The sequence below is a fragment of the Balaenoptera ricei genome, chromosome X (assembly GCF_028023285.1).
Source record: "Balaenoptera ricei isolate mBalRic1 chromosome X, mBalRic1.hap2, whole genome shotgun sequence".
Lineage (NCBI taxonomy): Eukaryota > Metazoa > Chordata > Mammalia > Artiodactyla > Balaenopteridae > Balaenoptera > Balaenoptera ricei.
Genome location: NC_082660.1, coordinates 107,348,323 through 107,372,052, shown reverse-complemented (window position 1 = coordinate 107,372,052; position 23,730 = coordinate 107,348,323). Strand labels below are relative to the sequence as shown.

The window sequence follows — 23,730 nt, the reverse complement described above, 5'->3', positions numbered from 1 at the left end:
CCGAGCTTCCACTGCATGGGGCACGGGTTTGATCCCTGGTCGGGGAACTAAGATCCCGCAAGCCGTGCCAAAATAAAAATAAAAATAAAAAATAACACTTCCTGGCGTGTTGCTTGATGGAGACCCCGCTGCTTTCAGAGTTTCTCAATCTCAGCAGTGTTGACGTCGTGGGCTCCCTAAAACTGTCCTGGGAGGGGCTGGCCCCTGCACTGTAGGCTGTTGAGGAGCATTGCCGGCCTCCAGCCACTAGATGTCAGTAGCACCTCCCCCGACTCCCCAAGTGACAGTGAAAACGTCTCCAAACTTTCCGAATGTGCCCTGACGGGCAAACTCACCCTGGCTGAGAAGCACGTCTTCAAGTCCGTGCTCTGCAGAGCAGCCCGGCAGATGGATGCAGGTCCCCACCTCACTCTCCTGCTCGCCGCCCCCAGAGGCTTCCAGCTGCCCTGGACAAAGTCTGACACCCAAGGGAGACGGGCCAGGCCCTTGGTGTTCTGGGCCCTGCCAGCCTCTCCGGTCCCTCTTCCCTCTCCTCCCTGCCGCGCACTCTTTGCTCTAGTTCTGAACAATGACGTGCGGCTCTTTCCCACACAGCCACGCTAGTTTGTGTCCTCACGCTCGCGCTGCTTTCTCGCCTCAGTTGCTTATCTCGTAAATGCTCCCCAACCTTCAAGACTTGGCTTGGTGTGGGCATCACCTGGAACTTACCTGAAGCCCTTTCCCTTCCCCCCATCTGAAGGTTGGGTCAGATCCCAGCTGTGTGCTCCCACAGCACCTTCTGCAGACCCGTCATAGCACTCACCGCCCCATCCTGTAATTGCCTTACAGTCCTCCGGACTGAGCTCCAGAAGGGCGAGGCTGTCTTATTCGAAGCTGGGGCACAGTACCTGGCATGTGGCATTCACTCAGCAGTGTTTATTGAAGTGAGCCACAAAGAACAGTTAAAAGTACACTAGGTTGGGAGTCTAGACACCAAGATTCTAGTCCCAGGTCTGCTACTAGCTAGCCAGGTGATGGCTTCCCATCGCTGAACCTTTGTTTCCTCATCTGAGGAATCAGAATTTGGACTAGATGTCTAAGGGTCCTTATAAGTTGGAATTGCTGATTCTAGAGTGTTGTCTTTTTTTTTCCATAAATATTTCACTTAAAAGTGTTTCCCAAAGGGCAGGGCCATCCTCTTTCAATCCCCTTCTGAATGTGTATGGCTTCCTCTAAACTTTTTCAAACTCTTTTCCTACTGACTGTTTCATTTGACCCTAGAAATAATGATGGCAGCCTGGCAGATATAATTTCAAACAAGAACCATTCTTCCAAACAAGTGACATAAAGGTAAACTGTGTATCAAATGTTACCATCACAGAAGACAGAAGAACACGTGTTTGTATTTCTACATGCATAGAGACCCTCTGGGGTAGTGTGACAGTGGGGCAGGTGCTGGGCAGGGGACTGGAACAAGTCTTTTCACTGAATACCTTATATTGTTGGATTTTTGAGCTATGTGAATACAGTATCTGTTTTAAAAGTTAAAGAATAAAACCATATGTATAAAATTAGCTACAAGGATATATTGTACAGGACAAGGAATATAGCCAATATTTTATAATAACTATAAATGGAGTGTAACCTTTAAAAATTGTGACTTTGTTGTATACCTGAAACTTATATAATATTGTACATCAACTATACTTCAATAAAGATAAATAAAAAAGATAATAAAACCAAATGAATGGCATCGTTTACCAAGCATCCTTTCAACTGGCCTTAAAAGCAGGTGACCAATGGACCCGAGGTCAGTAGCCAGACCACATCTGTCAGAGCTGCTGTAAGAAAACCCTTCTGGCTAACTGCACTTTCAAAAAATCAAGAGAAATGCAGGCTACAACACACCACTATAGTCTTCTAGCTTCAAAGTGTGCGTTTTAATCTGGTTTACTCCCTGGCAGTGGAGTATAAAAATAAGGCTAAATTTCATAGCAAGTGCCACAAAAAAGGGAGTGAAGAATTCTGACGCTAATGCTAAACCTGACCAACTGATTTTCTGTCACTTTGTAGCCCCTCGCTATACAGCCCTGACATTCATCTAAGGATGAATCCTCTAGTGGATGAGCCCCGCCTAGAGGTACAGTGGACAGAGAACAGACCTAAAAATCAATAGATTTAGTGACAAATTTAGTAATGTTGTCAGTAAGTCTCCCGTATTCCTATCTGTACTACCTGCCCTCTCTCTTCCTTTCCAGAGATATTTCTCATAACAGTCAGCAAAATGAGCCCAGTGTAGCACTAAATAAAGACTAGAGGTTGTATTAAACTTTTAACCATGACCACAGCTTTCCTTAAACAGTTTCATCATCACAGGGTGGCACAATATACAGTATTCCTCTAAGAGGGACTGCCACCTCCTTCCTCTGTAAGCCCTGTCCTGTAAGATGAGGTCAACGGAAACTATACAGTGCAGGTGTGTTTAAGGTCACAAGCAGATCAAATGTTAAACTAGATAAAAGATGGGGATGACAAGTAACTTAGTTTTCTCACCCAGAGGTCCTGTGGTCACCTGGGGTGTTGATCTGTACACATGGAGTATCACCATCTTCACAGTAGTTACACCTTTTCAGATCTTCATATCATCTGAACATGCAATTCTTTATTTCAAATGGTCGGTACACTCATTTTAATAAACATAATCACTGTTGTTGCTGCTCTACACAGCAATCTAAAATAAAAATCAACACTGAAGTGAATACTATGTGCTGGATACAGAGTGCGTCAAAGTTGAAGGTGCGGTCTGGAATTTTAAGCACATAGGATTCACCCAGAAAAGGAACTAGAAAAAAAACAAAGTACTACTTTTTCTGTATTCTCCTAGCAATCTCTGAAGAAACAATGGTTTTCAGTAATATTACAATAGCAGGAACTACCATTTGTGACACATTAGGCACCAGGCACAGTGATTGGTGCTTGGTGTACATTACGTCTATAATTTTACAAGCCTCAGTTGCCTTTAGTTTTTTTAAAGTGATAAAGCTACATTGGGTAGACTGCTTGATCTTGTGTAGTACCATTGTAAAAAGTAAAGAAAACCTCTGATTTTACTTTTTTGTTTTATTTTTATTACATACTACAAAATACACTGCATGCTACACAATACACTGCATAACCTTCTAGCAGGGGTAGACAAGCATAACTGAGTTATTTTTCATCAATCAGGAAAATGCTTCCTTAATCAATGTTCTCCAAACCCTGAAAAACAGTTTAAAAAGGAAAATGTGAGAATTCTGTTCCTGTCAAAGATGTACATGTACTATAACCTACAATGATTCCTATAACCTATAATGACTCCTAATTTTCATTTTCTGACAGTAGCAAACATACCACTTTATATGAAAAGACAACCCCCCCTTCCACTTGCAATCAAAACTAAAGTAAAGCAACTATTTACCACCTGGATCCTTCTACAAAGCACCCTCAGAGTCAGAGGACAGTAAGGTAAATCCATTTTATAAAATAACAGCCAACGGGCTTCCCTGGTGGCGCAGTGGTTGAGAGTCTGCCTGCCAGTGCAGGGGACACGGGTTCGAGCCCTGGTCTGGGAAGATCCCACATGCCGCGGAGCAACTTGGCCCGTGAGCCACGGCTGCTGAGCCTGCGCGTCTGGAGCCTGTGCTCTGGAACAAGAGAGGCCGCGATGGTGAGGCCCGCGCACCGCGATGAAGAGTGGCCCCCACTCGCCGCAACTGGAGAAAGCCCTCGCACAGAAATGAAGACCCAACACAGCCAAAAATAAATAAATACAATTTAAAAAAAAAAAATAACAGCCAACATCAGGAAGATATTATTAGCCCCATTCTACTTTTTTACAGGTGAAAAAAATGGAGGCTCAGAGAGGTTTAAAGTCCCTTGTTTAAGTCAGTAAGGAAGCAGTAGAGCCAGAATTCAAGTTCAGGGACCCCCAACTCCAGAACTCTTGCCCTGTAAGCATGACACTATTCAGAAGACCACTCTATCTTACTCAGTTCACAACCAAATACTTCAGAAACAACAAAGGAAAAGAGTAATCAGTGATGACATTTCTTCCAGGTGTTAAAATAACACATTCCACGTATTCTGTTTCAATTGAAGGAAGAATCACCTTGAGAGAAATTAAAATTGCATAGTCCTAGGAGCCACCTTGTAAAAATCCTAATTCATTTGGTCCAGTCAGGGTCCTAGGAATCTGTATTTTATCTCACATGCCAGGTGATCCTGATGGCATACTTTTTCTTTTCTTTTTTTCTTTTTTTGGCTGTGCGGCTTGCGGGATCTGAGTTCCCTGACCAGGGATCGAACCCGTGCCCCGTGTCCCTGCCCCTTGCAGTGGAAGCTCGGAGTCCTAACCACTGGACCGCCAGGGAATTCCTCCCCCACTTTCCCTTTTTTTGGTTATTCTTGAACCATACTTTGAGAAATACCACTCTAGATGAGTAGATATATATCATCATGTTCATCAGATTAGATTCTCAAATAGCACTATACTGAGAGGCAGATCACATAGGTTGAGTCCTTATACTGTAATTTAATCACTCTGACCTTCTGTTTTCTCATCTATAAAATGGAATTAATATTTACCTAGATTTGCTGTGAAGGGTGAATTAGCAAGGAGGAAGTATAAAATAGTAAAAATTTTTACAAGAATAATGAGGATGAACTCCTACAATATATAAGAACATACTATTAAGTTGAACCATATGAAAATGCTACTGCTTGGCCATTTTTGACCCACAAAAACAGCAGTTTCATATGATTCAATCAAATATAAAATTATAGTAATTCTTTAATGTACTGGTGCAGGAACTGGCAAACCAATGGAGTATAAAAGAGTGCATTCGGGCTTCCCTGGTGGCGCAGTGGTTGAGAATCTGCCTGCTAATGCAGGGGACACGGATTCGTGCCCTGGTCTGGGAGGATCCCACATGCCGCAGAGCAACTAGGCCCGTGAGCCACAACTACTGAGCCTGCGCGTCTGGAGCCTGTGCTCCGCAACAAGAGAGGCTGCGACAGTGAGAGGCCCGCGCACCGCCATGAAGAGTGGCCCCCACTCGCCACAACTAGAGAAAGCCCTCGCACAGAAACGAAGACCCAACACAGCCAAAAATAAATAAAATAAATAAATAAATAAATAAAACTAAAAAAAAAAAAAAGAGTGCATTCATGAAACAGGCCCATGTGTATATGGAAATTTAGTTTACTAGAGTGGTATTTCAAATAAAAAATGGACTTTTCCATATGTAGATAACTGTGACAACTGGCTGTTTCTTGGAGAAAACTAAAGTTAAATCCTTGCTTCACATTATACCCCAAAATGACCTGTAGACAGGTCACAGCACTAAATGTAAAAAAGGAAAAAAGACTGTAATGGTATTTGGAGAAACTGTAGAAATATATTTTTAGAATCTTGGGTACAAAAGTCATTTGTAAACAAGATATAAAACCCAAAATCCAGAATAATAAAATATGATAAACTGAACATCAAGATTAAAAACTATCTGATGAAAGCCACCATAAAGTAAAAAAGACAGCAGACTGGGAAAAATATTTGCCACATATAAAAGAGACAAAAGATTAATATCTGTAATATATATATAAGAAGCCCTATAAATCAAAAAGAAAAAGATAACAGAACAAGAAAGGATATAGGCAGATGATCCACATAATAAGAAATACAAAGGATCATTAAATATGTAAAAGACAGTGCTATTTTAGTTTGCATTTTCCCAGTCTGCTGTAAGACCTTTGGCAAAACATTAACCAGAATGCACCTCAACCCTGACAGATGGGCTAGTGTCAGAGCCATCTTACCTTTGACGCATAGTAACGATTAACTCCAGAGATGCGCCTATCTCTTTCCATCAAATTCCACTGATATGAATAATAGGCAACTCTTTTTTCCTACAATTAAAAGAAATTGTTATTGTAGTTTATAAAGATGAGTGACCCAATAGAAGGATATTAATAAGTGATATTCCAGAAAAATGGAATCACTGATATAAAAACCAAATTAACAATATAAGACCAGAATCCTAAATAAAATCGGACCACTAAACTTTAGAATTAAGATGGTAACCATGAGTTCTTACACTTTCTATTTTAACCAGCATCATTTTTTTCTTTCCTCCTTTCTTTTTTTTTTTTTAAAGTCATGACTACTTGTTCCCTTTGGGGACCCTAATGAGAAGAAACAACAGTGGTAGATCACAAGTGAAAGACAATCACAAAACAAAGTAAATACATTTATACTCTGTACTTTAGAGATAATGTGAAGGACTAATTAGAGAGGAAAATCACAATCCTAATGTGAAAAACAGGAGCATGACCTAAGTTCCTAAAGGCTTGCAAGAGAAAGTGGGAGGATAAAAAAATGTCAAAGTAAAAAAACCTAATTAAGGGGAATTTCCTGGAGGTCCAATGGTTAGGACTGGGCGCTTTCACTGCCCGAGCGGGTTTCAACCCCTGGTCGGGGAATTGAGATCCCGCAAGCTGCGCGGCGCGGCCAAAAACAAAACAAACTAACTAAGGCTAGGAAAAAAGTGAAAAACAAGAAGACCAAGATATGGATGAGAGAAATTAAAATCAAAATCCAGCAAGAAAGGAGACCAGAGGTCAGAGGGAGTGGGGCAAGACTAATTGACGCCTCTCTCCTCTGCCTAGCAGTTTGGACCTACCTCTTTCAATCTCCTGCCTTTCCAGCCCCCAAAACTCTGCTCCGTCCTCCTGCCCACGCTTCACCTAGCAACCAGCTGTTTCTTGCTAAAGTAGAATACGGTTCCCGTCGGCTTCGTTCCGCAAGCCTCTGCTTTTAGGCAATAAAAAAAAAAAGGGAGGGCCGATCTCGGTATTCCCCATCTCGGAGAGAGGCTCCGGGTCCTAACGGGTTCCCGACCCCACCGCCCATTTCGTAACGCCAGCCGGTGGAGTCAGCCGCCGGGCCGGAGAAGCCGCCTTACCTTGCCCCCGTTAGTGAACCTGTGGATGCGTGCAGTGGCCATTCCCGGGATGAATAAGCACGCGGCCATGACGGCGATCCCGGGGAGAATCTCGAACCACATCGCGACACCGTTACCAAGGCCAAACACTTCCTTCCAAGCTCCTTAAAGGTGACCCGGCTTCAATCCCTTTCCGGTAACTTCCGCGGCAGCGCACGAGCGGGACGGGGTCACGTACGCGTCCTGAGGAAGCGACGGGGCGCGGCAGGGCCCAAGAGTGGCGCGCGCCCGCGCTCTCGCACACTCTCGCTCCCACAGTCGTCTTTCCGCAGACGATTTTGTACCGACTCGCGGTCGAGCGTAAGACGTGCAGTCACGTGAAGCAGCTCCGCGCCACCCAGCAGGCCACAGCCATTTCGGAGCTCGAAACTCTTAAAATGGCAGAGCAACTTTCTCCAGGAAAGACGACAGACCAGGTGTGCACCTTTCTTTTCAAAAAGCCTGTGCGAAAAGGGGCTGCAGGCCGCAGAAAGCGCCCAGTCTGCGACCAAGAGTCCGGAGACAGCAGCAGCAGCAGTGACGAAGGCAGCACTGTGGTCCGCCCGGAAAAGAAGCGGGCGACCCACAATCCGATGATACAGAAAACCCGTGGCAGTGGTAAACAGAAGGCGGCTTACGGCGACCTGAGTAGCGAGGAGGGAGAGGGGGAGAACGAGCCCGAGAGCCTCGGCGTGGTCTATAAGTCCACTCGCTCGGCGAAACCCGTGGGGCCAGAGGATATGGGGGCGACTGCTGTCTACGAACTAGACACAGAGAAGGAACGTGACGCGCAAGCCATCTTTGAGCGCAGCCAGAAGATCCAGGAGGAGCTGAGGGGCAAGGAAGATGACAAGATCTATCGGGGAATCAATAATTATCAGAAATACATGAAGCCTAAGGATACGTCTATGGGCAATGCTTCCTCCGGGATGGTGAGGAAGGGCCCCATCCGAGCTCCCGAGCATCTGCGTGCCACCGTGCGCTGGGATTACCAGCCCGACATTTGTAAGGACTACAAGGAGACTGGTTTTTGCGGCTTCGGAGACAGCTGCAAATTCCTCCATGACCGTTCAGATTACAAGCATGGGTGGCAGATCGAACGTGAGCTTGATGAGGGTCGCTATGGTGTCTATGAGGACGAAAACTATGAAGTGGGAAGCGATGAGGAGGAAATACCATTCAAGTGTTTCATCTGTCGCCAGACCTTCCAAAACCCAGTTGTCACCAAGTGCAGGCATTATTTCTGCGAGAGCTGTGCGCTGCAGCATTTCCGCACCACCCCGCGCTGCTATGTCTGTGACCAGCAGACCAATGGCGTCTTCAATCCAGCGAAAGAATTGATTGCTAAACTGGAGAAGCATAGAGCTGCAGAAGAGGGTGGTGCTTCCGATTTCCCAGAAGACCCCGATGAGGGTCCAATTCCCATTACTTAATTTTCCCATTATTCTCAAATCTCAAAATAAATGTTTTGTTGTTTTGGAAATCTTAATTCGTGTTCTTCCTTTCTAGGGAAAGTGAGAGGAAAAGGCGGGTGGTGAAGTAGGATCCTGGATGGATGGCTTGTAAAAGCATCAAGGTAGGTATAACCTGGATTTTTACCTGGTATAAATGCTGCCTGTGTGTAACAGATACTTTTCAAAACCCTTTAGCAAAAATTTGGGGGATGGGAGAAGTTCGAGAAAAGAGCTAGAATTTGCTTGAAGTGACCAAAGCTGTGATGAAAACAAGAACTGAACCTATTTATTATATCACATTTTTGCATCACGTAATAATTTACAAAAGTACTTTCATACATGATCTGTTTTGAGAGCCCATACTACTTCAATATACACCCCAGCCAAGGTGTGTCTGTTGGGGGTTGAGGGGAGCAGTGGGAGTGGGAGAATTGGGTTGGGGGACTGGTAGCCCCACAGCCTGTGCATATGGGAAATGCTCCTTGCTCTCCTTAAAGCACCTATAGGTAATGCATCCCTTCCAGGGATGACTGAAATGGCCTATGCTCCGCGGTCCAGTATGATAGCCACTACACTAGCTTCGTGTGGCTGTTCAGCACTTGAAATGTGGCTGGTAGCCACCGTATTGGACATGCAGTTCTAGACTGAACTTGTGAACCTGCAGACGGCAAAAATCTAACATTTTATAATCCATTGTCTGAAACTGTGTTCTCACAGACCCTGTAATAGAGCTGATCACGCCCTATTAAAGTTAATCTATGTACCTGTCTTCCCAACTAGTTTGTGAACTCCTCAGTGACTAGGCCAGTGCTTGGCATATAATAAGCACTTAATAAATAAACCCAGAGAGGTTTGAAAAAGGAGATCAGGGCCAAAGCCTTGAACCCAAGCCGAGGAGCTTTGACTATATTCTGTTGGTAATGAGGAGATAGAGACTTGGGGAGGGGAACACAATCAGACTTTTTTTTTTTTAATGTTACTGTGGTTGCAGGCTATCGGATAGATGGCAGGGAGATGGAAGGCAGGGAGGCCAGTTAGGGCAAATGACCTGTAAATTTTTATTGACCTGACTAGAATTTGGGCTGATCCCAGGAAACAGATGTAAGAATAAATTGTGGGTTAGAGTTTTTATATTCATATTCGTTAGTCCATTTAAAGATATTCTTTGAGCAAGTACTCTGTCAGGCACCATGCCTGGCATACGGGATATTAGCAAACAAGGTAGACATAGCCCCTTACCTCATGGAGCTGGACATCAAACAGTGCAGGTGTGAAGAGTACAAGAACAAAAGTGCACTGGGTTGATCTCTCAGGATTAAGCCAATCCCAGCCTTTGGGGGAGTTCAGAATCAAACTCACTTGATATAATGTGATAACATTCTTTAACAGAATGTATTAAGTACAGTGGGGATACATGAGAAGCCTAGTGGGAAAATGGCTAAAGAAAGCATCACACAGAAAACAGCATTTAAGAGATGAGACAAAAAACCAGCAGAACAGGAAAGAGGATGTTGTAGAGGCAGATGGAGAAAGAGAAGCTTACACTGAGGTGGAACGCAAAGCAAGACAGGTTCTAAAAAGTGTCATGGAAAGAAACAGGACAATGAGTAGCAAAATTCAGTGGTGTACTCAAGGTATTTTTCATGTTTACAAAGTTTATGATTAAATTCTTTAAAAGAAATATTTTTTATTACCTTTAATTAAATGGTGCAACTTCATTTCATAGGTGAAAACTAAATAGTTATTCCTACAAATTAAAAAAAAAATTAAATATGGAGGGAGTTCCCTAGTGGCCTAGTGGTTAAGACTCCGGGCTTCCACTGCCGTGGCCCGAGTTCAGTCCCTAGTTGGGGAACTGGGATCCCGCAAGCCTTGTGGCGTGGCAAAAAACAAAAAATATGGGGAGGAAAAGAAAGCGTGCCAGCAGAGATGAGTTGCAGCTGAACTCTGAAGGCACTAACCTAGTCTGAGAGCTCAGAGGAGGCTCCCCTAGGAGATGACCCTCAAATTGAGACCTGAAAGGGGGGTGGTAGGAAGAGTATCACAGTCAGAGGGTTAGTATATACCAAGGACCAGAAGTGAGAGACTGGCTTCAGCTAAGAACTCCAAGCAGACCAGGATGCTGGAGGAAAAAGACGGATGGTAGTCAGGGCCAAGTCAGCCACCTTGCAAGTCATGTTAAGGACTCTGGACTTTATCAGAAGGGCAAAGGGATGCCATCAAAGGGTTTTAAGAAAGAAAGTAAGATGATCAGATCTGAATTTTAAAAAGATAATTCTGCAGTGTGGGAAATGGATCGTGGAGACCGGACACAAGACAGGGAGATCAGTTAGGAGGCTCGTGCACTAGTCCAGGCGATATGATGGCAGACTGGACTAGACCGGAGGCTGTGGACATTCATTTAATAAATAGTTTTTGAGCACTCACTCTATGCCAGGCATTGATTTAAGCACTGGAGATACAGCCAAAGCAAAAGCATTCAAGTCCCTGCACTCTAGAACTTACATGAGAGAGAGTAACAGAATTATACATGCATAATATATAATAGATTGAGCTATGTGCTATGAAGAACAATGAAACAAGGTAAGGGGCTGAGAGTGCGGGGTGGGGGGGCATGTTATTTTATATAGGGTGGTCAGGGAGGGCCTCTTCTGATAAGGTGACATTTGAGCAGAGACCTAAATGAAGCAGATATCTGGGAGAAGAGCATTCCAGACAGAACACCAAGTGCAAAGGCCCTGAGGCAGGAAAGTGCCTGACGTGTCCTAGGAACAGTGAGGAAGAAATGTAATTATCTGTTTTGGGAGCCCATACAGAGTGGACTGAAGGAAGAGGAAAGAACTCTAAGATTAGATAAGAAAAGTAATGGGGGGGCGAGGGCAGACTGTGTACAGCCTTATGAGCCATTGTAAGAACTTGAGTTTTTATTCTCAGTGACATGGAGAGTCACTGGGAGGTTCTGAGCAGAGGACTAACATGATCTAACACTGGCTTTAAAAAGGATCCTTCTGGGGCTTCCCTGGTGGCGCAGTGGTTGAGAATCTGCCTGCCAATGCAGGGGACCCGGGTTCAAGCCCTGGTCTGGGAGGATCCCGCGTGCCGCGGAGCAACTAGGCCCGTGAGCTACAATTGCTGAGCCTGCGCGTCTGGAGCCTGTGCTCTGCAACAAGAGAGGCCATGATAGTGAAAGACCCGCGCACCGTGATGAAGAGTGGCCCCCACTTGCCACAACTAGAGAAAGCCATCGCACAGAAACGAAGACCCAACACAGCCAAAAATAAATAAATAAATAAATAAATAATTTTAAAAAAAAAAGGATCCTTCTGGAACTTATGGGGGATAATGGAAATGTTTTATATCTTAACTGGGATGTTTGTTACACAGGTGTCTACATTTATCCAAACTCACTGGACTGTACATGTATGTGCGTTTCATTGTATGTGATTATATCTCATTAAGAAACACCTTCAAATCAAAGGAGAAAAAAAAGAAACTGGTTGCTATGTAGAAAATAAACCAGAGCAGGAGGGTCAAGGGATGAAGCAGAGAGATCAGTTAGAAGGCTACTGCTGTTGGGACTTCACTGGTGGCGCAGTGGATAAGAATCCGCCTGCCAATGCAGGGGACGTGGGTTCGAGCCTGGGTCCGGGAAGATCCCACATGCCGTGGAGCAACTAAGCCCATGCGCCACAACTACTGAGCCTGCGCGCTAGAGCCCACGAGCCACAACTACTGAGCCAGCATGCTGCAACTACTGAAGCCCGTGTGCCTAGAGCCTGTGCTCCACAACAAGAGAAGCCACTGCAATGAGAAGCCTGCGCACTGCAATGAAGAGTAGCCCCTGCTCGCCACAACTGGAGAAAGCCAGCACAGAGCAATGAAGACCCAACGCAGCCAGAAAAAAAAAAGGCTGTCCAGGTGAGAGATAGTAAGTGCCTCAAACCAGGTGGTGGTGAGAAGGGGTCAGATTCTGAATGTAGTTTGAAGGTAAAACTGACAAGTTGTCTTGGCAGGTTAGATATGAGGTGTAAGATAGAAGAGTCAAGGTGACTCCAAGATTTTTGACCTGAGCAACCAGGTGGAAAGTGGTACCACTTAGTGAGATGGAGAGAGGCACATAGAGAAAAGTGCATAAAACACAACTTCGCAGCATAACAAGTAGTTACATAGGAACCCCTTGCATAACCACCACCCAGGTCAAGAAATACAAAACTGACAACACTCAAGAAGCCCATCACATTATCCAGATTCTCCAGATCACACACACAGGTAACCACTATGCTGATTTTTATGGTAATCACTCCCTTGCTTTTTTTCCATTGATCTTCCTCTTTGGCTATTTATCTCTCCTTCCCTCTCGCCCAACCAAGAATAATGTATACTTAATGTCTTTTGTTTCTCTCCCATGTACTCTTCTTTGTAACAGCTTTATTGAGATATAATTCACATATCATATAATTCACCTTTTTAAAATATGCACTTGAGTGGCTTTTAGTATATTCACAAGGTTGTGCAACCATCACCACTATCTAATTTCAGAAAATTTTCAATACTTCAAAAAGAAAAGCAATACCCTACACCTGAAACTAACACAACATTGTAAATCAACTATACTCCAATAAAATTTTTAAAAATTTTTAAAAATTTTTAAAAATTTGCTAATAAAAAAAAAATAGAAAGAAAAGCATACCCATTAGCAGTCACTCTCCATCCCCCCAGGCAACCAGTAATCTCCTGTCTCTACATACTTGCCTCTTCTGGACATTTCATATCAATGGAATCATATAATATGTGGCCTTTTGTGACTGCCTGCTTTCACTGAGCATGCTCTCAACGTTCATCCATGTTGTAGAGTATATCAATGCATTCCTTAAGGGGGCTGAATAATATTCCATTTTATGGTTATACTATATTTTGTTTATCCATTCATCAGTTGGTGGACTTTGGGTTGTTTCCACATTTTGGCTATTATGAATAATGATACATTCATGTACACACATTTTTGTGTGTATGTGCATCTTCATTTCTCTTGGGGAGATACCTAGAAGTGGAAATTCTAAGTCATATGGTAACTGTTTAACCTTTTTTAAAACATTTTTTTTTAACAAGTGAAATTCACATAACAAGAAATTAACCGGTTTAAAAGGAACAGTTTGGTGACATTACCTCTATATAATTCCAAAACATTTTCATCACTCCAGAAGAAAACCTCATACCCATTAAGCAAATGCTCCTTATTCTCTCCTCCCAGCATCTCCTGGCAACCACCAATATGCATTCCATTTCTGTGGATTTAGCTATTCTAGATACTTCATATAAATAGAATCATATAATATGTAGTCTTTTGTGTCTGGCTTTCACTTAACATAATGTTTTCAAGGTTCACATTGTAGTATGTATCAGAACTTCCTTTTTGAGGCTGAATAATATTCCATTGTATGTATATACCACAATTTATTATCCATTCATCTGTTGATGGACATTTTTTATTTTCCACCTTTTGGCAATTGTGAATAGGGCTGCTCTGAAAATGTGTACATATCTCTGAGTACCTGTTTTTCAATTCTTTTGAGTATTCACCTAGGAGTAGAATTGCTGGGTCATATGGTAATGCTATCTTTTTTTTTTAAATTTTTTAATTTTTGGCCGCGTTGGTTCCTCCTTGCTGCGCGTGGGCTTCTCTACTTGTGGTGAGCAAGGGCTACTCTTCATTGTGGTGCACGGGCTTTTCATTGCGGTGGCTTCTCTTGTCGCGGAGCACGGGCTCTAGGCGCGCGGGCTCAGTAGTTGTGGCTCACGGGCTCTAGAGCACAGGCTCAGTAGTTGTGGCGCACAGGCTTAGTTGCTCTGCAGTATGTGGGATCCTCCCGGACCAGGGATCGAACCCGTGTCCCCTGCATTGGCAGGCGGATTCTTAACCACTGTGCCACCAGGGAAGTCCCTGGTAATGCTATCTTTAACTTTTTGAAGAACTGGCAAACTGTTTTCCACAGCAGCTGTGCCATTTTATATTCCTGCCAGCAATGTAAGAGGGCTCCAATTTCTCCACATCACCAGCACTTATTTCCCTTTTTTTTTAATAGCAATCCTAGTAGCTGTGAAGTGGTATCTCATCATGGCTTGGATTTGTACTTCCCTAATGACTAATGACGACCATCTTTACATGTGCTTGTTAGCCATCTGTATGTCATCTTTGGAGAAATGTCTATTCAAGTCCTTTACCCATTTTTTAATTGGGTTTTTTGACTTTGGGTTGTTCAGTTGTAAGAGTTCTTTATGTATTCTGGATACCAGGCCCATATCAGATATATAATTTGCAAATATTTTCTCCCAATCTGTGGGTTGTCTTTTTACTTTCTTGTTGGTATTCTTTGAAGCACAGAAGGTTTTAATTTTGATTAAGTGCAATTTAACCATTTTTCTTTTGTTATTCATGCTTTTGGCATCACATCTGAGAATACATAAATCTGATAAATAAATCTGAAGTCATAGAGATTTACCCCTATGTTTCCAAGAGTTTTATAGTTTTAGCTCTTACATTTAGGTTTTTGATCCAATTTGAGTTCATTTTTGTGTATGGCATGAGATAAGGGTTTGGTTTCATTCTTTGGCCTGTGGCTATCCAGTGACGTAGCACCATTTGTTGAAAAGACCATTGAATGTTCTTGTCAGTCTTGTAAAAATATCAGTTGACCATAGACAGATAGGCTTGTTTCTGGACTCTCAATTCCATTCCATTTATCTATATATCTATTTTTATGCCAGTACCACAACGTCTTGATTACTGTTGTTTTGTAGAAAGTTTTGAAAACAGGAAGTGTGAGCCCTCCTATTGTTTTGGATATTCTGGATCTCCTGCAATTCCTTATGAATTCCTTATGAATGTTTGAGTCAGCTTGTCAATTTCTACAAATAAATCAGCTGGAATTTTGATAGAGATTGCATTGAATCTGTAGGTCAACTTAGGGAGCACTGCAGTCTAAATAATATTAATATCGTGAATTCCCTGGCAGTCCGGTGGTTAAGACTCCACACTTTCACTGCTGAGGGTCTGGGTTCAATCCCTGGTCAGGGAATTAATGCCCTGCAAGCCTCATGGTGACGTGGCCAAAATAAATAAAGTAATTTTAAAAATTAATGTTAATCTAATCAGTGAACACAGGATGTTTTTCCATTCATTTTAATCTTTAATTTCTTTTACAGTTATTCATGGTATTCATTTATAATCCTTTTTATCTTTATAAGATCATCAGTAATGTCCCCTCTTTTCTTTTTTTGGCCACGCCACACAGCTTGTGGGATCTTAGTTCCCCGATCAGGGACTGAACCCAGGCCCTGCAGTGAAAGTGCCGAGTTCTAACCACTGGACAGCCAGGTACTTCCCTGTTCATTTCTGATTCTAGTAATTTGAGTCCACTCTCTTTTGCTATTTATTTATTTAGTCAATCTAGCTAAAAGTTTACCAATTTTATTGATCTTTTCAAAGAACCAGCTCTGGTTTCATTGATTTTTCTCTATTGTTTTTCTGTTCTCTCTTTCATTAATTTCCCCTCTAATCTTTATTATTCCCTTCCTTCTGCTTGCTTTAGGTTTAGTTGGAAAAGACACTTTTCCAGTGTGTTAAAGTAGAAAGTTAGGTGATTAATTTGAGATTTTTCTTTTTTTAATGTACAGATTTAAAGCTATAAATTTCCTACTAAGCACTACTTTTGCTGCATCTCATAAGTTTTGGTATGTTGTGTCTTCATTTCATTCATCTCAAAGTATTTTCTAATCTTCCATTTGACTTCTTTGATTCATTGATTGTTTTAGAGTATGTTTTTTAATTTCCACATATTTATAAATTTTCCAGTTTTTCTTCTGTTATTGACTTCTAATTTCATTCCACTGTAGCTAGAGAACATACTTTGTATTCTTTCTGTCCTTTTACATTTATTGAGGTTTGTTTTATGGCCTATCATTTGGTCCATTCTAGAGAATGTTCCATGTACACTTGAGAAGAATGTACATTCTCTTGTTGGGTGGAGGGTTCTAAGAGTGGGATGTGTCTCTTAGATCTATTTGGTTTATAGCGTTGTTAGATTTTTCTATTTCTGTGTTGATCTTCTGCCTACTTATTCTATCCATTATTGAAAATGGGGTATTGAAGTCTCAAAAATTATTTAATTGTCCATCTCTCCCTACATTCCTGTCAGTTTTTCCTTCATGTATATTGGTGCTCCTTTACTAAGTGCATATATTTTATAATTGTTATATCTTCTCGATGGATTGACCCCTTTATCATTATAGAATGTCCCTCTTTATCTGTAGTAACATTTTTTTTGTTTTAAAGTCTATTATATCTGATATTAGTATAGCCATTTCAGCTCTCTTGTGGTTGCTGTTTACATGATATATCTTTTTCAGCCTATTTATATCTTTGACTCTAAAGCGTGTCTCCCGGGAATTCCCTGGCTGTCCAGTGGTTAGGACTCCTTGCTTCCACTGCAAGGGGCACAGGTCAATCCCTGGTCGGGGAGCTAAGATGGCACACCCCCCTCCCCCAAAAAAATGTCTCCTGTAGACAGTAACAGTTGGATCTTGTTTTTTTTACCCAGTGTGACAAACTTTATCTTTTGCATTGTTTAATCCATTCACATTTACTGTTACTGTTGATAGAGTTGAATGTATGTTTGTATTTTGCTTTTTTTCATTTATGTTCCTCTATTCCAACTTTACTGTTTTCTTTTGCATTAAGTGAATATTTTTCTAATATAGCATTTTAACTTCTTTAATGATTTTTTCACATTTTTGGAATTATTTCCCTAATGGCAGCTCTAGGGTTTACCATTCATGTCTTTTTTTTTTTTGGCTGTGCTGGGTCTTCATTGCTGTGCACGGGCTTTCTCTAGTTGCGGCAAGCATGAGCTACTTCACTGCCGTGCTTCGGCTTCTCATTGCTGTGGCTCCTCTTGTTGTGGAGCACAGGCTCTAGAGTGCATGCCACAACTACTGAGCCTGCGTGCCACAACTACTGACACCCGTGCGCCTAAAGCCCATGCTCCACAACAAGAGAAGCCACTGCAATGAGAAGCCCGCTCACCACAACAAAGAGTAGCCCCTGCTCACCACAACTAGAGAAAGCCCGTGCACAGCAACGAAGACCCAATGCAGCCAAAAATAAAATTAATTAATTAATTAATTAATTTTAAAAAAAGAAATATATCCTTTATAAAAAAAAAATTCAGCTTCAGATTTATACTAATTTATTTCCAGTGAGATATAAAACATTCCTATATACTTCTATTCCCTTTTACCCCTTTTTGTGATATTACTGTTACACATATTACATCTATAAATGTAAAACTAATAATACATTATTATATTACTTTATATAATTTTATGACTTTTACAGGAGCTAAGAAAAGAAAGGAGAACAAGTATATATTTATACCTTCTGTTATATTAACCTTTTTATCATTTTTGATTCTCTTTATTTGTTCTGGTAGATCTGAGTTACCATCTGGAATCATTTCCTTAGCCCAATACATCTTTGTTCCACCCACCTCCTTTGTGCTATTATTGGAAAATATATTACATTTCTATATGTTATAGGCCCAACAATACACTATAGACATATCATTTTCTACAGTTAATATATAAACTGGTTAAGAGAAGAAAGGAGAAGAAATATGCATTTATACTGTCTTTAATAATTATACAACTACTGTTGGTTTGTAACCTCAGGAGTTCCCCAGGTGAAATCTGAAATTCGCCCCCTTACACGGAGGGTAAGGAGATACCAATGAAAGAAGCAGACCACTCCAGATTTGTAGGTGGCAGTTTTAATAAGCAAGGGAACTTACATAGGAGGCTTGTCTTGGGTGGTTGCAAGCTAAGTAAATCTCTGCATCCACCCACTAGAATCTTAAAAGTTTACATAGAGGCTTTAACAGGGTTCAGTCACATATTCAGTCCAGGTGGTCTCAACAATTCAGCATTACTCTCTCAAGGCTACATTCTTGAAATGGCACCTAGTGTGGGAATGGTGGGTAGAATACATATTCCACTGACTCGGGTAGTGGGGGGATAAGGAGCCTCTAATTGCCTGGGTCCAGCTTTTGGGTCAACCAACGATCACATCTTGATGACCTCCTCCAACAATTACCTTTACCTTTGTTCTTTGGGGTTTTTTGTATGGATTTGAACTAATATCTGGGGTCACTTGATATCAGCCTAAAAAACTTCCTATTTCTTGTAAGGTAGGTCTACTAGCAATGAAGTCTCTCAGTTTTTATATACCTGGGAATGTCTTTATTTCACCTTCATTTTTGAAAGATAGCTTTGCTCAATACAGGATTCTTAGCTGACTTGTCTTTTTTTTCTTTGAGCACTTTGAATATATTGTCCCACTTTCTTCTGGCCTCCATTGTTTCTGATAAAAAGTCAGCTTTTAATCCTATTGGGATTCCCTTGTAAATGATGAGTCATTTTTCTTTTGCTGCTTTCGAGATTTGTTCCTTGTCTTTATATTTCAGCATTTTTATTATGATGTGTCTGTTTATGGATCTTTTTGCATTTGTTTTACTTGGAGTCCATTGAGCTTCCTAGATGGGTAGATTGTTTTTCAATAAATTCAGGAAAGTTTTTAGCCATTATTTCTTCAAATATCTTTTTTTCCCTCCTTTCTCCCACTCCTCTCTTTCTGGTACTTCTGCTACGTATATGTTGGTGTGCATAATGGTGTTCCATATTTCTCTGAGGCTCTTCATTTTTCTTCATTCTTTTTTCTCTCTATTCTTTGGATTGCATAATCTCTATGGATATATCTTCAAGTTTATTAATTCTTTCTTCTGCCAATTCAAATTTACTGTGGAGACCTGTTATATAGGCAGAATTGTTTCCCTCCCAAAAGTCGTATGTTGAAACCGCCAGTATCTCAGAATATGACTATATTGGGAGATAGGGCCTTTAAAGAGGTGACTAAGGGGGAGGGATAAATTGGGAGGTTTACACACTACTATATATAAAATAGATAACTAATAAGGACCTACTGTATAGCACAGGAAACTCTACTCAATACTCCATAATGACCAGGACTTCCCTGGTGGTCCAGTGGTTAAGACTCCATGCTCCCAACGCAGGGGGCCGGGGTTCGATTCTTGGTCAGGGAACTAGATCCCGCATGCCACAACTAAGACCCGGCACAGCCAAATAAATAAATAAATAAATATTTAAAAAATACTCTGTAATGACCTATATGGGAAAAGAATCTAAAAAAGAATGGATATATGTATACGTATAACTGATTCACTTTGCTGTACAGCAGAAACAAACACAACATTGTAAGTCAACTATATGCCAATAAAATTTTTTTTTTAAATTGATTGGGAGTTTGGGATTGACCTATGCACACTGCTATATTTAAAATAAATAACCATGGAGGGCTTCCCTGGTGGCGCAGTGGTTAAGAATCCGCCTGCCAATACAGGAGACATGGGTTCGAGCCCTGGTCCAGGAAGATCCCACATGTCGCGGAGCAACTAGGCCCGTGCGCCACAACTACCGAGCCTGCGCTCTAGAGCCCGCGAGCCACAGCTACTGAAGCCCGCGCACCTAGAGTCCGTGCTCTGCAACAAGAGAAGCCACTGCAATAAGAAGCCTGTGCACCACAACGAAGAGTAGCCCCTGCTCACCGCAACTAGAGAAAGCCTGTGCACAGCAACAAAGACACAATGCAACCAAAAATAAATAATAAATTAATAAATTATTTTTAAAAATAAAAAAATAATAAAAATAAAACAGATAAACAACAAAGACCTACTGTAAAAAAATTAAAAATTAAAACTCAGTGGGATGAATTGGGAGACTGGGATTGACATATATACACTAATATGTATAAAATAGATAACTAATAAGAACCTGCTGTATAAAAATAAAATAAAATAAAATTCAAAAAAGCATTAAAACTTAAAAAAAAAAGGTGACTAAGTTAAAACAAGACTGTTAGGGTGGGCCCTAATCTAATCTGAGTGGTGTCCTAATTTTTTTTCTTCCAGTATTATTGAGATATAAATGATATACAGCACTGTGTAAGTTTAAGGTATACAGCATAATGATGTGACTTACATACATCATGAAATGATGACCACAATAAGTTTAGTGAACATCCATCATTTCATATAGATACAAATTTAAAGAAATAGAAAAAAATTTTTTCCTTGTGATGAGAACTCTTAGGATTTACTCTCTTAACAACTTTCATATATAACACACAGCAGTGCTAATTATATTTATCATGTTGTACATTACATCCCTAGTACTTATTTATCTTATAACTGGAAGTTTATACTGTAAACAGAGAATGTGGCCTGCCGTTCCAGTTCTACAAGGATCAAGTCATTGGCCACTGCAGTCACTGACCTACAAGGACACCCTGAAAGGAATTCAGGCTGAAGCATTGTGTGTTTTGGATATATGGGCCCCTGGATAGTTAAAATGCATATGTAAGGAAAAATTTCAATGACACCATATGCTCGCACCTTCCCATACTTAGAAAAGTACTAAAATCATTGACTGAGATATTTGATCCCCATGAGCAGTAAACCTTTACCGAGATCTTGACTGCACTATATATACTGGCTCTTCCCCTACCTCTTCGGAACTGTTTCTCAGAGCTATCTGAGGGGCTGTCTCCTGGGCTACAGTCCTCAGTAAGACACGGAATAGACTCAACTCACAGTTCTTACATTGTATGTGTTTTTTCCAGTAGCTTTAGACTACTTTCATCCAACTCCCCCCCCCCCAACTCTGGTAACCACAAATCTGATCTCTTTTTCTATGAATTTGTTTGTTTTTGAAGTATAATTGACCTACAACACTATGTTAGTCGCTGGTATACAACATAGTGATTCAATATTTATATACATTTCAAAATGATCGCCATGATAAGTCTACTTACCATTGAGCAGTATCCTTATGAGAAGAGGAAATTTGGATACAAAAACAAACATGTTAAAGCATTAAAAAAGATGGGTTTGAAAAATATACAAATAGAAATTTTATCAGCATATCTGTCTTCTACCCACTAGATGCCAGTAGCACTCTCCTGGTTGTAACAACTAAAAAAATATCATTAAATTTTGAACAAAGTTTAAAAATTATGGACTAGACACAGTCAAGGAAAGAATCACTGAATTGGAATACATATCTGAAGAAATGACCTGGAACCCAACACAGTAAACCAATGAAAAAAAAAGGAAAACCTGGTTACGTGGTAGGGGGAATGAGACATTCTAACACACATCTAATAGGGAGTCAAGAAGGAGAGAATGGGAAACAGACAATATTTGAAGAGATAACAATTGAGAAATTTTTAGAAATAAAGTAAATCTTCAAGCTAAAGGAGCAACCTTAAGTACTTAGCAAGATAAATAATAACAAATCCACATCTGACATGTTGTAGTAAAATTGCAGAGCATCAAAAACAGAGAAAATCTTAAAAGATAAGAGAGGTAGAGTACCCAAAAAGTAACAAAAGAATAACTACAGACTTCTCAAAAAAAAAAAAAGATACCAGAGATGATAGAATAAGGTGATAAAATAATATCTTCAAAGTGCTGAAGAAAATAAGTCAATCAGGAATTCTACATTCATTCAACAAACTCAGCAAGTGCAATGAATTTATTTTTTAAAAACTCTGCACCTTCTACTTGCCAGGTATTTTTCTAAACGCTTGGGATACATAGTGAATGAAATAGACAGAAATCCATGCCCTCATGGAATTGACATTCTAGTGGGGAGAGACAGGAAATAAACAATAAACAAATAGGTGAATTATGTAATAGGTAAAAACAAGTAAGGGAATTGATACTGCCTGGGGCAGGAAATGGTTTGAAAGTTATTAAAGGGTTGTCAGGGTCACCTCATTAAGAATGTGACACTGGAGCAAAGGTGAGGTACTTGGTTAAATGTATCCAGCTAAATTTTCATTTGAGAATGAAAGAGAAATAACAGCATTTTTAGATATATAAAGCTTGTGGGCATTTGCTATTTATTCACAGACCCTCACTGACAACTATTAAAATGAAGATTTTTGCAAGAAGGAAATTGAACCCCAAAAGGAGAACAAACAAAAAGAAATGGTGAGTAAAGACTTTGTAAAATCTAAATATGTACTAACTGTTAATATAAAAAGGGGAGGTTAAAAAAATGAAACCCAAATACCTTACAACCATAACAGAAAAGTGGATGGTGTGATTGGAAGGACTGGAGTTAAAGCACTGGAAACTCCATCTATCAACTCTAAACTCATTAAAAATTAAACATGCATGTTGAAATTTTAAATCAATACTAAAAAGACAGCAAAAACATACATCTAAAAACTAAAAACACAACCCTAAATAGCCAACGAGTTAATGAGAACATCCTAATGAAAATCATGAAAAAGTTAAAACTGAATAACAATAAAATACATATAAAAAACATGGGAGAGGCATCTAAAATGGAATCATGAAGAAAATTTAGTGTTAAGTGCACCTCTAAAAATATTCCAAATTAATGCATAAAGCATTCAATTCATGAAGCTAGAGAAAGAGCAGAACATCCCTAAGATAGAGGGAAAAAATAATAAAAAAGAGCAAAATTAATAAAACAAACACCCCCCAAAAATGGGGATCATCAACAAAACCAAAAGCTGGTTCTTTGAAAAGACTAATGTAACAGACATACCTCTATCAAGATTGACCTACTGGGACTTCCCTAGTGGTCCAGTGGTTAAGAATCCACCTCCCAATTCAGGGGACGCAGGTTCGATCTCTGATCTGGGAACTAAGATCCCACATGCCACGGGGCAACTAAGCCAGCATGCTGCAACTACCAAGCCCGCATGCCACAACTAGGGAGAAGCCCGTGCTCCGCAACGAAAGATCCCGAGTGCCGCAACTAAGACCCGACTCAGCCAAAAATAACTTTTAAAAAACAAATAAATATAATTTAAAAAAAGATTGACCTATTAAAAAGATTAAAGGTATACATAAATAATATTGAAAAAAGATATAACTACAGATCTGATTTAAATTTAAAGCCATATAGAACACTTTGGAAACATGTTTTCATCTCCACAACACTCTGAAATCCCACTAAAATGATAATGGATAAAAGATATGGACCCACAAGGACATAAAACTTGCTTAGCTGAATGGAGGAATTATGAGACTAAGTACACGCATGGGGAAAGCCAACAGGAAATAAGCCAGTTTGTGCTGCAGAAACCCAGAAAAGTTCAGGAACTGAAGGCATCA

The 23,730-nt window shown here is 40.6% G+C and overlaps 3 protein-coding genes across 5 annotated transcripts in view; 2 read left to right on the top strand and 1 right to left on the bottom strand.

Annotated features, from left to right (window-relative positions):
- Positions 1-3,084: 3,084 nt before the first annotated feature.
- On the bottom strand, positions 3,085-7,273 carry NDUFA1 (NADH:ubiquinone oxidoreductase subunit A1). The gene is made up of 3 exons (XM_059911865.1): positions 6,978-7,273; positions 5,833-5,922; positions 3,085-3,237 (listed from the first exon to the last, which is right to left on the bottom strand). The coding sequence occupies exons 1-3, from the start codon at positions 7,077-7,079 to the stop codon at positions 3,217-3,219; spliced, it is 213 nt and encodes a 70-aa protein (XP_059767848.1). The 5' UTR covers positions 7,080-7,273; the 3' UTR covers positions 3,085-3,216.
- A 79-nt stretch (positions 7,274-7,352) lies between these two features.
- Positions 7,353-23,730, top strand: part of UPF3B (UPF3B regulator of nonsense mediated mRNA decay) — a 42,561-nt gene continuing 26,183 nt past the window's right edge. For 2 of the 3 annotated variants that reach the window (XM_059911863.1, XM_059911862.1), the window contains exons 1-3: positions 7,353-7,432; positions 8,505-8,571; positions 22,492-22,572. In XM_059911863.1, the coding sequence (XP_059767846.1) occupies positions 22,514-22,572 (59 nt within the window). In that variant the 5' untranslated portion in view covers positions 7,353-7,432; positions 8,505-8,571; positions 22,492-22,513. Of the gene's footprint in view, positions 7,433-8,504; positions 8,572-12,071; positions 12,368-22,491; positions 22,573-23,730 lie in introns of all 3 variants that reach the window. The other variant, XM_059911861.1, reaches the window with a different exon arrangement.
- RNF113A (ring finger protein 113A) lies at positions 7,394-8,484 on the top strand. The gene has a single exon (XM_059911864.1). It carries the CDS (start codon positions 7,394-7,396, stop codon positions 8,426-8,428), a length of 1,035 nt encoding a protein of 344 aa, XP_059767847.1. The 3' UTR covers positions 8,429-8,484.

Bases quoted from the DNA above. Each gene is read 5' to 3' on its own strand.
- NDUFA1 (XM_059911865.1), bottom strand. From the start codon at position 7,079: ATGTGGTTCGAGATTCTCCCCGGGATCGCCGTCATGGCCGCGTGCTTA. The intron at 5,923-6,977 runs GTAAGGCGGCTT...TTTTAATTGTAG, and splicing joins GGTTCACTAACGGGGGCAAG to GAAAAAAGAGTTGCCTATTA. The intron at 3,238-5,832 runs GTAAGATGGCTC...ACTGTTTTTCAG, and splicing joins ATCGTTACTATGCGTCAAAG to GGTTTGGAGAACATTGATTA.
- RNF113A (XM_059911864.1), top strand. From the start codon at position 7,394: ATGGCAGAGCAACTTTCTCCAGGAAAGACGACAGACCAGGTGTGCACC.